This window comes from Arachis stenosperma, chromosome 5 (genome assembly GCF_014773155.1).
Source record: "Arachis stenosperma cultivar V10309 chromosome 5, arast.V10309.gnm1.PFL2, whole genome shotgun sequence".
In the NCBI taxonomy this organism is placed as follows: domain Eukaryota; kingdom Viridiplantae; phylum Streptophyta; class Magnoliopsida; order Fabales; family Fabaceae; genus Arachis; species Arachis stenosperma.
Window position 1 is genome coordinate 125091577 of NC_080381.1, and position 15570 is coordinate 125107146.

The window sequence follows — 15570 nt, forward strand, 5'->3', positions numbered from 1 at the left end:
CTTAAAAGAATTAAAGCTGTTGAAAGAAAAAATGGAGAATGAAATTGAAAAATTAAACAAATATTTAGAAACAAGAGAAAGTGTAGAAATAAAAGAAGTTATTGAGGATTTGAGAAATTATATTAAAGAAAAAGACAAACAGATAAAAGATTTTATATACAGTAATCCATGCAAAAAAGAATATTATAAACTAAAACAAGATTAAAAAGTTATAAATCAAAATTATAAATATACATCAAAAATTAGTAATAAATGCAAGAGAAATAGTAGAAATGGTCAATACTTTAGAATTTGCAAATTATTTAAATAAAGCACTACTAATTGAATTTATACAAATTATAAACTTATTCAAAGTAAAATATGAAGAGTTAATAGAAATTTCGAAAACAAAATTAAAAGAAAAGTCGAAGTAAAAAAATTGGTATCAGAGTCAAATTAACGATTAAGGATAACACTCTCTCTTTAAATAATACTTTTAGTAATATGCTTTTAGATCAATAAAACAAAAATCTGTAAATCTGTACAAGAATACATCTTTACAGTAGATGGCCCAAAAATAAAACGGGCGTGGAATATGGAGACCTCCAATTATTATGTCATTAGGATTAAATCGGTGACAGGGAGGGGGAGGGGGGTAGGAGCCGTAGGACTATTTCCGCAGGGTTAGCAAACTCCCTCAAACTTAGACAACAGCGAAAGTGCGAATCACTAAAATGTTGTCATCCTCAACCTCAAGGTTCACTTTCATTTTTAGGTATTCTCTTCTTCAAATCCCTAATTTTCTTTCCTTCCCTTCCTCTTCATCCCTTCACTCTCATTCTACTCGCCAAGTTGATGAAGCTGTTGATTCCTTCACTCGCATGCTCTCTATGCGTCGCCCTCCATCCATCATCCAATTCACCAAGATTTTGGGATCTCTTGCCAAGACCAACCATTTCCCCACCGCCATTTCCCTTTTTAAGCAATTGCAAGCCAAAGGAATCGCTCCCGACTTATTTACTTTGAGCATCGTAATTAATTGTTGTTGCGGCATGGGTCGTATGACGCTTGCTTTCTCTGTATTGGCCAAGATTTTCAGAATGGATTATCAACCTAATACGGTAACATTGACAACAATCCTGAAAGGTCTCTGTCTCTCTAGTAGTGTTGAAAAAGCAGTGCGCTTTCATGACAGAGTGCTGGCTCATGGATTTCACTTTAATCAAGTCACTTATGGGACCTTGATCAATGGCCTCTGTAAGTCCGGACACACATCAGCTGCTATTCAAGTGTTGAGAAACATCCCACGTTATGGCATTGCTCCTGATGTCTTCATGTACAATGCAATTATTGATAGCCTCTGCAAGGATACACTTGTAAGTCAGGCTTTTCATTTATTCTCTGAAATGCTTGCTAAGGGAATTTCTCCCGATGTTATCACATACAGTTCTCTCATTTTTGGATTGTGTCTTGAGGGTCAATATAAGGAAGCCATTGATTTGTTAAGTGATATGGTGCTTAGAAACATTACTCCAAATGTTCATACCTATAGTATTTTGATCGATGGGCTATGCAAGGAAGGAAAGATCAAAGATGCTAAGAGTGTATTGGCTGTAATGGCAAAACATGGTGTGAAACCAAATGTAGTTACTTATACCAGCTTAATGGATGGATATTGTTTGGTTAATCAGGTAAATAAGGCAAAATATTTATTCAACACTATGGCCGAGAATAAAGTGTTTCCTAATGTTCAGAGTTACAATATCATGATTAATGGCTTTTGCAAAAGTAAAATGATCGATGACGCCTTGAATCTCTTCGAAGAGATGCGTCACAAGAACTTGGTTCCAGACACGGTAACTTACAGCACTCTTATTGATGGCTTGAGCAAATCAAAGAGAATCTCTTGTGCTTTGGAGCTTCTTGTCAAGATGCACGAAAGAGGTCCACCCGCTAATGTAGTCACTTACAATTCCTTGTTGGATGGGATGTTCAATATCAAACAAGTTGACAAGGCACTTATGTTATTCAAGCAAATGAAAGAGAATGGCATTGATCCAGATATATGGACGTACAATGTACTTATTGATGGCCTATGCAAAGGTGGAAGACTTGTAGTTGCAAAAGAGATTTTTAAAGATCTTTCTGTGAAAGGCTATCCTCCAAATGTGAGGACATACACTATTATGATCAATGGGCTCTGCAGAGAGGGCTTGTTTGAAGAAGCATTGGCCCTGCTGTCGGAAATGGAACACAATGGTTGCTTACCAAATGCTGTGACTTTTGAAACTGTTATTCGTGCTTTGTTTGAAAAAGATGAGAATGACATGGCAGAGAAACTTCTTCGGGAAATGGTTGCTAGAGGCTTATTGAATTGATAAAAGAAGGTAAGATACATCAACTCGAATTGAAATTACATCTCATTGTTGCTGAATATGTATCATAGTTTTGTAAATTCTGTGTCTCTTGGGTCAGAGGACTTTGGCAATGTCATAACATTAATTAATTTTGCACTTTCGTTTTTTGCAATTGCTATCATCCTTTTTCATTCCACTACATTATTGATTCTTTAGATGATATTCCTAGTTATAGCTTACAGATTTAGTGTTTAAGATCTCTTTATAGCAATAGAGTGTTCTTTACTGTTATTCTATGAGATCATGTATTTATCATGCTAAAACTAAGCAAAACTAAAAAGATTGAAATTTTGTTTTGTTGTTTGTTGTTTGTTCTCTACTATTCTGTTGTGCAACTTATTTTTCCGTATCTTTGTAGGTACCATATATATATATATATATATATATATAAAAGGAAATTTAAATAGATACTAAGGATTTATTCTTAGGCTATATAGTTTTCACTTCCATCTTAAAAATAAACCCACCTTCTAAAATGCATGTCCCCTCTTTTCATCAACCTAGGTAATATGGTTTAGTTATCTCAAGATTTTTGGCCATTTTCTTAATTAATGCTACTCAGTTGTATTGCTTGGAAATTGCTTCTGCTGAAAATATGTACATTATGAAATACTTTTTCGGAGAATGTTTTTCTGTTAATTCTTAGATAAATTACTTCATTATTTCTTGTGTAGACATTATTCCATTGTCTCTAAGTCTCTGTTTATTAGCATTTGTTATGATCGAAAAGTTACTGGCTTGGAGTTTTGTTATGGGGGTGTTAAAGTGAAACAATACAGAATTCTGAGTGTTGGCTAATTTTGCCTCCAAATACTAATTTTCCCTGCATATATTCTTACACTTCCTATTTTTCGATCGTCATCATTCAATCATAATTTTTCTCTCCAAATAATTTTTTTATCACCATCATTCAACAATACCGAACACTTTCAGGGCTCCAATAATAGTATGATAGCTCCAGCATCTTTGTACTTGTTTTGTTCTTTCCAAATTTAATACTCATGCTTTACTTCAAAATTTTTTGTTCGATAAATTTTTATTTCAGAAGTCAATTACATCATTTTTTGTCAATGTGACTTATTCAGCCATCATAACCTATTCGAATAATATACATGTTATGTAATTTTTTTTGTCATTATAGTACTAATTTATGTTATTATTTTTATCGTATTTGTTATGTGTATAAGGGCATTTAAGTAAATTCTTCTTCGCAGGAATTTCACATGTTTCCGTTGAGCGGGTACCTCCCCGTGGAGATTTTGCGAGTTCCGTTAAAACTCCGGATAAACTCAATAGATATCCATGGGTTCAAGGTTTTTGGCCATCCCTATATACAACATATAATGAACTAGTGATTCAACTATTCAGATTGTTATAGAATTCATATTCAAGAATACTATCTTCTTCAATTCTGCAGAATCTATTCTGCTTTCTTTGCATCAAAAAAATGTTAATACATTGATGAAGATACTGTAATATGGCAAAATGATCAAAGCATTAAAGAATCATTGAATTGCACTATAATAACTCTAAGTACATGCCTTTTGGTTGCAATTGATGAAATGAAATCTCATAATATAATCTCATCAAGCAAGCCCCCATCCCAAAAACAATAATAAAAAAAATTCAGCGTCAAATAAACAAAGATTCATATATATAAGTTTTGTTGGACTATTAATCTAAAATAGAGCAGCAGCCAACAAAGCAAAAAAGCTTGGAACACCAAAACGAACAAGTCTTGTTGTTGAACACTGTGAATAGTGAGAAAGTGAACTTGGTTGTTATTGATTGTGAAAGAGTCCCAATTGAATTTGGCTCACTCAATTGTATATATATGGATACAAGATTAAGTTATAACAAACTGTACAAATGTATGCTATGGCTAATACTTGTTGCACTTGATGATTCAGCAGGGGGACCAAACATTTTAGGGTCTAACTTTATATCTGAAACCAGCAAATGTAGTTTGAATTTTGTTATTACATATGTAATGAATGAGTCTCTGATAAATGTACAATTGACAAACTAATTGATTTGAAATTAATAATAAATTAATTTGTATTGGATACATTTATTCACTACTATGCATTAATAAAAAAATATAGATATATTTATCACTTTGTATTTGTATCCGTAAGTACTCTTATAATTCTAACATTTATTCTGTTTGGTGTTTTATTTCCAAACATATTTATTTGGTTCTAATGATTTAAAAATAAAAGTAACAGAAGAATAAAAGAAATAAGAAGGCAATAATAGAGAGAAAATAGTATTTTTGGAAGAATTTTTAATTTCGACCAAAAGATTAAAATAGAATGAAATAAAATGTTTGTAAAAAAAAAGAATTTTTAAGTGTTAGAAACTAAATTAAAATGTAACTGAAACTTTAAGGTCCAAAATAATATTTTTATCTTGTATAAATTATCCATAAAAAGATTGTGCTAATTTTTCGTCATCTATTTTAAGAGGATTTAGTTGTTTTCAAATCTAAAAGTATGATATTTTTTCTATTTTTTTAGAAATAATTTTGAAAATTTACTTTAGATAAATATATTTGTCATAAATAAATTACTTCAAAATTGCTTAAATTTTATTTAACTTGTTCAACAAATATTTTAAAATTTCAATGTTTTTTTTTCAGACATGAAAATTTCAATGCTTCAAACACAATAGTATTGGTTGATGATTTGCCTGATAGGCTGATACTGGTGGGCTTTTTATTGCAGTGAAAATAAAACAGCAAGTTGAAGGTTAAAACCAAGCCATCCATTAAGTGAACAAAATTTAAAGAATACAAATTATAGACATTATGTTATTAATTCAAGGTTTCAACTACATTGTGCGAAAGCTCAACACAAGTACACAACTCGGTGAACATTATAGAAGGTATATGTTGATTGGGTGAATGCGAGGATAATATAATAGGGAACAATTCCACAAACTATAAAATGTTCATCTATTTGTTTTAATTTGTTTACTTAGTAGGTTTATAGCTATAATGGTTTTGTTCTCTTAATTTGATTATATATCTTTCGATGGAAAATGCAATTTCTCGGTTGTTAAATTTTTAAACCAAGAAAAAAGATATAATAATGAAAATGTTACTATGAAAATAAAAAGAAAAAAATTATAAAAACAATCAATATTCATATTTTCATGTGAAACAAGACAAATATTGCGTTAAGTTGTGCAACTTGTGATATTAAAAGAGGGAAGGGAAGGGGAAGGGTACTAATACTTTTTTATTCTTTGATATAAAATGGGGCTAAAGCCCAGGAAAAAGGAAAACACTAAACAAGAGTGGTTCTGCAGAACTTCACTCTACGCTCATCAGTTTTCATCAAGAGAACCATTATAGTTGGAACTTCTTTGAACAGCATGACCCCTTTCTGCATTCCTTGCCCATATTTGGTTAGAGCATCAACACATTGATTCACTTCTTCAAAGATATGCCGAATCACCATTTTTTGCGGTTTTATCAACAACTCCTTGATCGACCTCACCAGGGAAGTTCTAACGTGAGTCTCAACCGTCGTACTCTGGACGAGATTAATAGCACATCTCGGGTCAGATTCAATTTTCAAGTAAGGGATATACAAGTCAAATGCTAATTTCATTCCTATAAAAAAACCCCAAAGCTCAACTATAGTGATTGTACATTTTTCAATGTTCATACTGAATCTAGCGATGAATCATCCTTTGGAGTCTCTGATTATGTCCCTAGTGGCTCCTTTGCTATCAGGTTGAAATACAGAACCATCAACGCTGAGCTTGGCCCATCATCTTTTCGGCGACTTTCACCCAATCAAGACTGTTCTAGTAAGACGAAGTGTTCTTTTATTCTGCGCTGTGATATCCAGAATGTGGTTGTAGTTCTCTGCCAAGTTCCTAATCTTGTGATGCATCTTATTATTCTGGGTATTTAGGTTGCTAAACACTAATTCCTTTCTGCATTGCCAAGCTAAGTCGCAGGTTGTCACGAAAGTGATGGTCCACGAAGTACCATCCTGGGATGGAGTATGTTTACTCAAGTTATTTTTAATCCATACTGAATTAGAAAGGGTAAAAAACTCTTGTTATAAACTACTATTGACAATGCTATTCCAAACAATGCGGATAAAAGAGCAGTCACACAATGTATAGAGCAAAGTCTCTTCTTCTCCTTGGCATCTTGGGCAGTTGCCATCTTCGGTAAGTCCTCTCCTTCTTCTTTTATGATTTGTCAACAATGCCTCATGAGTGAGTAATCAGCAAAAAGATCTAAGTCTTTGTGGCAATTTGGCTTTCCAAATCTGTTTGTATAGAGTATGCTCCTCTCCATCTTCAATACAAAAAGTTTCATAGGCTGATTTAATAAAAAAAACACCATTTGGACAGGACATCTAACTGATAGAATCTTCCCCGATTTGCGAATTAGGAGCTTTGATTGTATGTAGAATATCTATGACCTCTTCGGGTAAAACACGATTCAGGGCTTCCCAATCCCAGTCACCATTTTCGATGACATAGTTGCCACCTTTTCATTGAGTTTATCCTCTTCTAGATTAGTTAAGGCCACTTCTTTTAGATTAGTGAATCCAGGGATCCATTGTTCCCTCAAAAAAGGGCTTTATTCCCATCTCCAAACTTCCAGATGAAATTGATTTTGAATTTCTCCCAGACCTTATTAATTCCGACCCAGGCATGTGAGCTACCTGATCTATACTGAACCTTTGGCAAGATATCTTCACCGCAATCATATTTGGCTCTCATGACTTTCACCCAAAACTTGTCTTTGTCGTGAATTAGTTCCCAAGAGAGTTTCACGAGGAAGAGTGAGTTTGAATCCTGAGCCTTTCTCTAACCCAACCCACCTTTCTCTTTGGGCTTGCATATGCTATGTATTTTTCTTTCCTTTTCACTGCTTCCCCATAAAAAGTCTCTACAAATCTTGTCAACTTTTCGACACACTACTGCTGGGATCTTCATGGTCTGCATGCAATAGCTTGAAATAGTTACAAGAACCAACTGTATGAGCGTCCATCTTCCTGCTAAGGAGAGAGTTTTCCTGTTCCAGCTAGATAGCTTGCTTTGCATCTTGTCAATAATAAACTGAAAGTGTTGTTTGTTGCACCGTTCGTGAATGAGTGAAACTTCCAAATACTTTCCCAAGTTAACTGTGAGGTTGATTCCTAAATCTTGACTCAAAAGATGTCTAGTGTTATGGCTGACGTTGCTAGATAAGAAAACACAAGACTTCTCGAGATTGGCCTTCTAACCTGAACAATCACAAAAAAGAGAGAGAGCATTCTTGATGATCCGGACTTGCTTCATATCTACTTTAGTATAAAAAGTACTAGGTCATCTGCCAAACAGAGATGAGAAATGTTAGGTCCACCCCTTGAAAGCATGATAGGTTCCCATTTTTTGTCATGAATTAATTTATTTATCAAGTGAGATAAGCATTCAATACAAAGAACAAAAATATAAGGGGATAAGGGGTCTCCCTGTCGAATTCCTCTGGTAGGCCTGAAGGTCTCTGAAGGAGAGCCATTCCAAAGAATATTCATTGAAGTCGTTGATATGCAGTAGCTGACGACTTTAGTGATATTCTTTAGAATTCATGCATCCTTAAGAGTGTCCATTATAAACGCCCAGTTTAACCTATCATGAAATTTTTTTAAGTGAATTTTTATAGCCATAAAGTCCTTTCCATATTTTTTTATTTCTCATAGTGTGAACCACCTCTTGAGCTACTAATATATTGTCTGCGCTCACCCTGCCAGGCACAAAACTAGATTAGGTGTTAGAGATAAGTGTGGGCATAAACTTTTTCAGTCTTAAAGCAATAATTTTAGTTACAAACTTATAACAGACGTTACATAGACTAATGGGCTTAAAATGCCCAAAATTTTTCACCGAAGGGATCTTAGGAATTAAGGCAATTAGAATCTTGTTAATTTCTCCAATATTGTTTGGTTCTCTGAAAACTCCTTTCACCCAGTCTATGAAAGAGGTAGCCACCACATCCCATACTTGTTGATAAAATTTTGCTGGGAAGCTGTCACTTTCGGGTGCCTTCCAGCTACCCATAGAGGAAACAACATTTTTAATTTTCTCATTTGTCATCTCTCTTGCAATCTCTTCATAATCTATTTCCTACAATCTGGGGAACTTATTAGAAATACCAAAGGAATTAGAAACAAAATTAGAACAATAAAGAGTCTTAAAGAAATTGACACCTTAATTCTTTAACATTTTCACATCTTCCACCCAATCTCCATCTTCACTTTTAAGGGCGGTTATTCCATTCCTCTTCCTTCTCCCATCAGCCTTTAAGTGAAAGTATTTTGAGTTCTTGTCCAAAAAAAAAATTGTGTCACATCTAGACATTTGTTGCCAATATGTTTCCTTTTGAATCGCTATAAACTCATACTCCTTTCACAGTTTTTTTTTTGTAGTTTATCCAAAAAAAGATTGTGATTAAAAGAACGTTTATTATTGATGCCTTCCAGCCTTAAGAGGATCCATTTATTTTTCTTGAAAATATTTCCAAAGACCTCTTTATTCTATATCTTCGCCTTCTTAATGAAACTTGTCATATTATGTAAAAAAATTATTTTCTTCTAGCCAGCTATTTTTAATCAAATTGTTGTAATCTTCATGTAGAACCCAATAGGCAAGGAATTTGAAGGGTTTAGGTCCTTCATCCCTATAAGCCAAACGAAAATCCAACAAAATGGGAAAATGATCTGATTTCAGTTTGGGTAAGTACTTAACACAAACATTTGGAAAATCATCAGAAAAATTTACATTACTTAAAAAACGGTCAAGTATTCTCTTAATATTACCCTTTGCCAAGTGAAAGGGGTCCAGTAAAAGCTAAATTTTTAAGCTCACAATAAATTAAACAATCATTAAATTTATCAGTATCAAGAGATAGGTTAGAGGATCCTCCTGTGTCGTTTAGGGAGAGAATAGAGTTGAAGTCCCCTCCTAGGCACCAAAGACCACTTAAAGTAGTGGCAATATCTTTTAACTTGGTCCAGAGTTCGTTCCGTCCCCCCACTCTCGGACTTCCATAAACTACTGTATAGAACCAAGGATCGCTATTTTGCCACTGGACTTCAAGGTGAATAAGTTGCCTATGAATGAGCAGCGGCTTAATTTTTCAAGAATTCTGTTTTTAGAGACACGAGATACCCCTGGAATATCCTTCTGCATCACTAATGCACCAAGAGTTAAATCTCAATTTTCTAATAATTGATTTTGCTTTCAGACCTGAGACATGGGTTTCCAACAAAACACAGAAATCAGTTCCATATTTGATCATAAGGTCATTAACAATAGATTTGAAGCCTTTAGCCGAGGCTCCTCGACAATTCCAAGTTAAAATATTCATGGATAACAATAAAACAAGAAAAATTTAATCATGGAGATATAGAAGAAAAAAAAACTCCCTGGTTCAGAGAAGTTCAGTCTAGGCTTCTATGTCCTTTGGTTCCTTAGCGTTTCCAGAGTAGATTCTTCAATTTTATTCATATCGATAGCCATTCTATTAGCTTCACTGCTCATATCCCCATCTTTTGGCAGTCTATCTTTGTAATATTCGTTGCCTTGTGCTGAAATTCCTCCACCCATGATTTTTGCGATAAGAGCACCTGATATTGCATTGCTAGAACTATTTGTAGGAATATAATTCCCTTCTTTGTGACTTAGGTAGACTTCCTTGGTCAGTCTATTAAATTGCCTCCAGTATTCTTGATGTCTTTGGTTTTGATATTTTTTGTTAGTCTCATGCGAGTGTTGGCTGGCTTTCACAACAATGATAGCTTTTTTTGTTTTGATTGTTGCTACCTGGATTCTAATTATCTTGGTTCTATTTTTTGGAATTTTCTGGGCCCTTTCCTTTTGTGTTTTTGTTTGGAGGGTTTAATTTTGGTGCTCCTTTCTGGCTTTGATTTCTGGTGTCCAGCATGTTGTGAGGCTGGTTTGCTTTAGGAAAATCCTCTTTCTTTTGTAATCTACTCCTTTGACTTGCCTGATTGATGTTTTCTTTATTTTCTTCTCTTGCCTGATCTTTCTCTTGTAGAGCATCAAATTTGGTATTGAAGTTGTCTTTTTTATTCTCCCCATTTATATTTTCTGATCCTTGTTTGTATTTTCTTGGAGGCTTGTTGACAACCATTAACGGGCCATAAGAACTTTTCTCATAAATATCTTATTTTATTCCTGAAATTTTGGCTCCAGATTATTGTTTGTTACTATTATTAGTAATACTATCCTCTGATTCTATCAATTCCTGAAGATCTGTAACATTGATATCTTTCCTGATTTGGTCACCCTAAACTTTTTGAGTTGTCTGGTTCTGATCTACGGCTACGTCGTTGGTGTTCTGGCCAGTCTTATGTGTTGTTGCTGCCTGATTCTGGCTGTTTTCCGTAGCGTTTCTCGCTGTTTCAAGACATACATCACTCTTGTGTCCATATCTTTCACATTTGAAGCAGATTTGGTGAAGGACTTTGTATTCAAGCCGAAATCCCTTTTTTAAAGCTGTGGATGTTGGCGCCAATTTTTTTTCTCAAATAAATTTCCATGCAAATATGAACAAATTTACCCCTTGAATGTATAGATGTGTGCTCATTCACTTTTAACAACGTTTCAAATATTTTTTCTACTTTTCATAGAAAATACCTATTATACAATTCTACTAGAAGATTAGGTATTCTTACCCAGACTGCCACTTTTTGGAACTCACATTCTTGAAAAATAAACAGGGTCTCCATCTTTGCACCAAAATGTAGTAATAAGCAATTATCTAGGAACCCTCGAATAAGGCATGAGAATAATCCTCTTGGCTCGAGAAACGAACTAGAAAGTATCTTCCCACAAGATTCATTATTCGAATCGCTTCTTTCTTCGTCCATCTCTTATTTATCCATCTCTTCATTGTTTGAAGATTTAGATTTTTTCCTAGAGGTTTGGTGACGAGTGCTTGCTTCCGCGGCCTACACCATTCATCGTATTCTTCTAGAGAGACATCTATGACTGGATTTGGAGTGAAGGGAGTCTGGTGGCTCTCCATATGCTCCATGGAATCCTCATCGAAGATATAATCTTCAGTGACTATCTCTACAATTTCATACGGGTTCATCTTATCCAAACCATCTATTTTAAGTAATTACTAACATTATATTTTTCTAATTATTTGCTTGTCTTATTTATCATTTATGCTTTTAATCAATTATATTAATAAACAAATAAACTAAATTAACTCCGGTTATATTTGGACTATTCGATAATTCAATATAATCTTTTTAATTTGGGATTAACTACTAATGATAAAAAATAAAAAATTTAGAATAATTCAATATTATGAACATTAATTATTATTGTGAAATAACCTAAAATTTTAATGTAATTTATTTTTAAAAAAATAATCAAGTATTATTGTTAATTATGAAATAACCAAAAATTATAATGTATTTTATTTTTAAAGAAATAATCATCCATTAATATCTATAAATAAAAACTATCGTCAAAATGTTTTGATTAAAAATATGAGGGGTTAATTACTATTCATTATTAATAATATATCGATTATATCAAAAAGTAAAAATACCCGCATTTACACCATTAGAAGAATTACCATCATGAGTAAAATTTTGTCAAAAAAATAAAATAAAATTATATATATAGTTAATTTAAAAAGTAAATATAGTTAAGTATATAATTATGTTTTTTTAATAAATAATAAAAAATAAAATATCATAAACTATATTCTTTCAAAAGTAATCCTTTTAAGTTATTATGTTTGGTATGGTTTATTTGTATATCATTTAAATTGACATTATTTTTAATTATAATAATCATTTATCCTTAATAATTATTGTTAGAATTTAATAATTTTTCATGCCTTGCAATAATTATCTATAAAAAAATATATATCCTAAAAAAATTATTAAATAAATTTATTCTTTTTACCCTATTTTTACATTAAAAAATCTTTTGTTCTGTCTTTTTTAATTGTTATTATGTTTTAAGAATTGTTAAATAATATTAAAAAAATCTTTAAAAATAAAAATAGCGATTACACCTTGAATAATTAATTCAATAGAATTAAATGTAAACGAATAAGATGATTCGATTAATTATACAAATAATAGCATATTTATAAATCTATACCAATATATAATGGGGATATGGGAGTTTGGTATCCAATTTCTTCTTCCCATTTTACCCTCTTTCTTTTTTTCAAGAAAAGGGTTTACCCACTTCACTTTTAATTAAAAAAAAACTGTTACTACGTATTTAATTTTTTATTTTTTTAAAAAAATCGTTTTTACCCATGACAAAGTTTAAAACTAATTTATTTTATTTCAAGTAATAACATAATTTATTGATATTCTATAACAAATTAATTAAATTACAATACACGGTTTAAATATTTCTGATGTCTATTGTTTATCTTAAAAAAATTACATATAAATGTGTACTCTTAATTAAATCTATACCAATTAATTAAATTACAATACACGGTTTATATATTTTTTTGATGTCTATTGTTTATATCTAAAAAAAATTATATACAGAAGAGTACTCCTTAATTAAATCTATACCAATATATAATGGATTATACCAATGTATAATGGGATAGGAAAATTTGGTATCTAATTTCTTCTCCCTATTTTACCCCTATTTTTTTTATGTTCATTAAACATTGAATTCAATATAATAAATTGTTACTACGTCCTCCATTTTTTTATTTTTTTATCAAAAAAAGAATTTATCCCACGACAGAGTATCAAACTAATTCACTTTCAACTCCACGACATATTTTAAAACTGATTTACTTCCAATAAAAAAACTGCTACCAACTGACCCACTTTCAATAAAAAACTGATCCACCTTCAGTCGTACTTAACTCCCAAGAGAATTAAATTACTCTTTCACTTTCAATTTTGGTCTCGCAAACATTTTTCTTCTCTGCATCTTGCTATCACGAAATCAACAATCACGTCAACATCAACTACTTGGACATAATCTGCTAGGCGAAGAAAACAGAAAATGACAGAACCTAACTAGAAGACGTGTAACTTATTGGGAGATGATTCGACAAGAAAACAAGTTGCCATATCAACTAATACAACTACACAAGTGGAGGTACCACAAACACAGAAGTAGCCCGATTCACTACAATTAGAACAGGCAAATAGAAATCTATAACAATATATAATGTCGATATGGAGTTATTTAAATAAAAGAACTTCCACAATTAACAGCAACACATTTTCTTCTATCTCATTTTTATTTTGTATTTCACTAATAGTTGTAGAAACCGTAACCTCTTCTTCAATTCTTTATTCCAATAATTTATCTTTTATTAATTTTATCCATTTTCAATTTTTTTTATTTCTCTTTCCAATTCTGAATTCTGAATGTGCTTCTCTGTATGTAACAATTATTTGGATGAGTTTCTGTGATTTTCTGAACTAGATAGTGATTATGCTAAATGTTGATTTTGGACGCCATGTATGAAAGGAGAAAAAAATAATTAGGGATGAAAAATAATTTTTTATCGATTTTATCGTTTTATTTTGGGTATATTCTTTATGTGAGTACTTTATACCAATAGTTGATCTCATTATTCAATTTTTAGTGCTTCTCCCCTCACCATTAGGTGCACTTTTCTGTATTATTACTGTTGTCATCGTTCTCCTTCCTTTAATATCTATCGCCTCCATTTTTTCCTCACTTCCATTCACTACAATTGCAAATTTTATACCGTTTTACTGCAGTTATTAATTTCACGCATAACTTTCACCTTCATTTTCCTTTCTCTTCAGTTTACTTACCAAACTGTATTAATTCTTATATATTTTTAATCTATCTTTCACATCCAAAGTTTTATTTCATCAATTTAATTTTAAAAAAATTATTATTTTTTGTGTGATATTTGTTTTTAAATTTTTTTGACATGTATATACCTATCAATAATGAACCGAATAACTCTCATAAATTATTTTGTTAATTTTTTTTTATTTTTTAAATGGTTTTGTACAAGATAAAATTATTTTTAAAATTTTTTAAAGTATTAATTATGTAAAATATTTTTTTAAATTTTAAGTGCATCAATATTTACCCTTTAGTTAAATCTCAATTTTTTTAAACTGCTTTGTATTTAATGATGTTATTTTTTTAATTTTCTAAATTATTGATTATATAAAGTATTGGAATTAAAATTAGAGTACATAAATATTTATTTTTAAATTAAATTAAATAAATTATACAGCAAAAAATTTATTAATTTTGTATTCCACAATATTATTTGTTTGGCATATAGTCTTGATTATTTGATGAGTTTAATTTTGATGGTGATTAGATGCACGTGTAAAACTATTTTACACTAATAAAACATCAAATTTAAATTCTTATTTGATTAGCATAAGAAGACGCAAAAAAAATTGCAACTACCAATGATTTGTTAAAATATTGATATGTTTATTTCTTAAACTATTATCGATGTAGAGTTCTGACATTTAAGTACATGAAAATTTGTTTATAATTCAATTAAAATAAATAATTTATTTTTCAAAAAAATTAATTAATTAAATATTATTTGTTTGGCATATAGTATTGATTATTTGATTGGCATATAAAAGATGCAAAAAAAATATATATGTATCTATCAATAGTAAAGTGAAAAAATTCTCATAGATATTTTGCTAATTATTTTTTTTTAAATTTTAATCAGTTTTATGTCAGTTAATATTATTTTTTTATTAAATATTAGATTGACATATAACATTAAAGATATGGTAGGATAATAACACCTATAAATTAGCTTTTTTAAATAACCTGATAACACAACAAATATCTAAATTTTTTGTTATATATTTTTTAACAATTTCAACTTTTACAATATTATACAAGCTAATTTAGATAGCCAATATAAAGTAAAATAAGTAACAACAAGAAGATATAGAATTTCACTTTTTGTTATATAGTACAAAAATAATATAATAATATAATAAATTATAATAAAAATAAAGTAAAATAAGTAACAGCAAGAAGATATAGAATTTTATTTTTTGTTTTGTAGTACAAAGATAATATAATAATCTAATAAATTTTAATATTCTGGTACAAAAGAACATAAAATTTAGCATGTATTTTATACTGGTGGCAGATTTTG

The 15570-nt window shown here is 30.9% G+C and overlaps 1 protein-coding gene across 2 annotated transcripts; it reads left to right on the forward strand.

Annotated features, from left to right (window-relative positions):
• The first annotated feature begins 651 nt into the window (after window positions 1–651).
• LOC130979514 (pentatricopeptide repeat-containing protein At1g62930, chloroplastic-like) lies at window positions 652–4022 on the forward strand. Of its 2 annotated transcripts, XM_057902973.1 has the most exons (3): window positions 652–754; window positions 906–2366; window positions 3611–4022. In XM_057902973.1, exon 2 carries the CDS (start codon window positions 1032–1034, stop codon window positions 2355–2357), a length of 1326 nt encoding a protein of 441 aa, XP_057758956.1. In that variant the 5' UTR covers window positions 652–754; window positions 906–1031; the 3' UTR covers window positions 2358–2366; window positions 3611–4022. The 2 variants fall into 2 exon arrangements, with proteins under 2 accessions (XP_057758956.1, XP_057758955.1); XM_057902972.1 differs by having other exon boundaries at window positions 653–2366.
• The last annotated feature ends 11548 nt before the right edge of the window (window positions 4023–15570 follow it).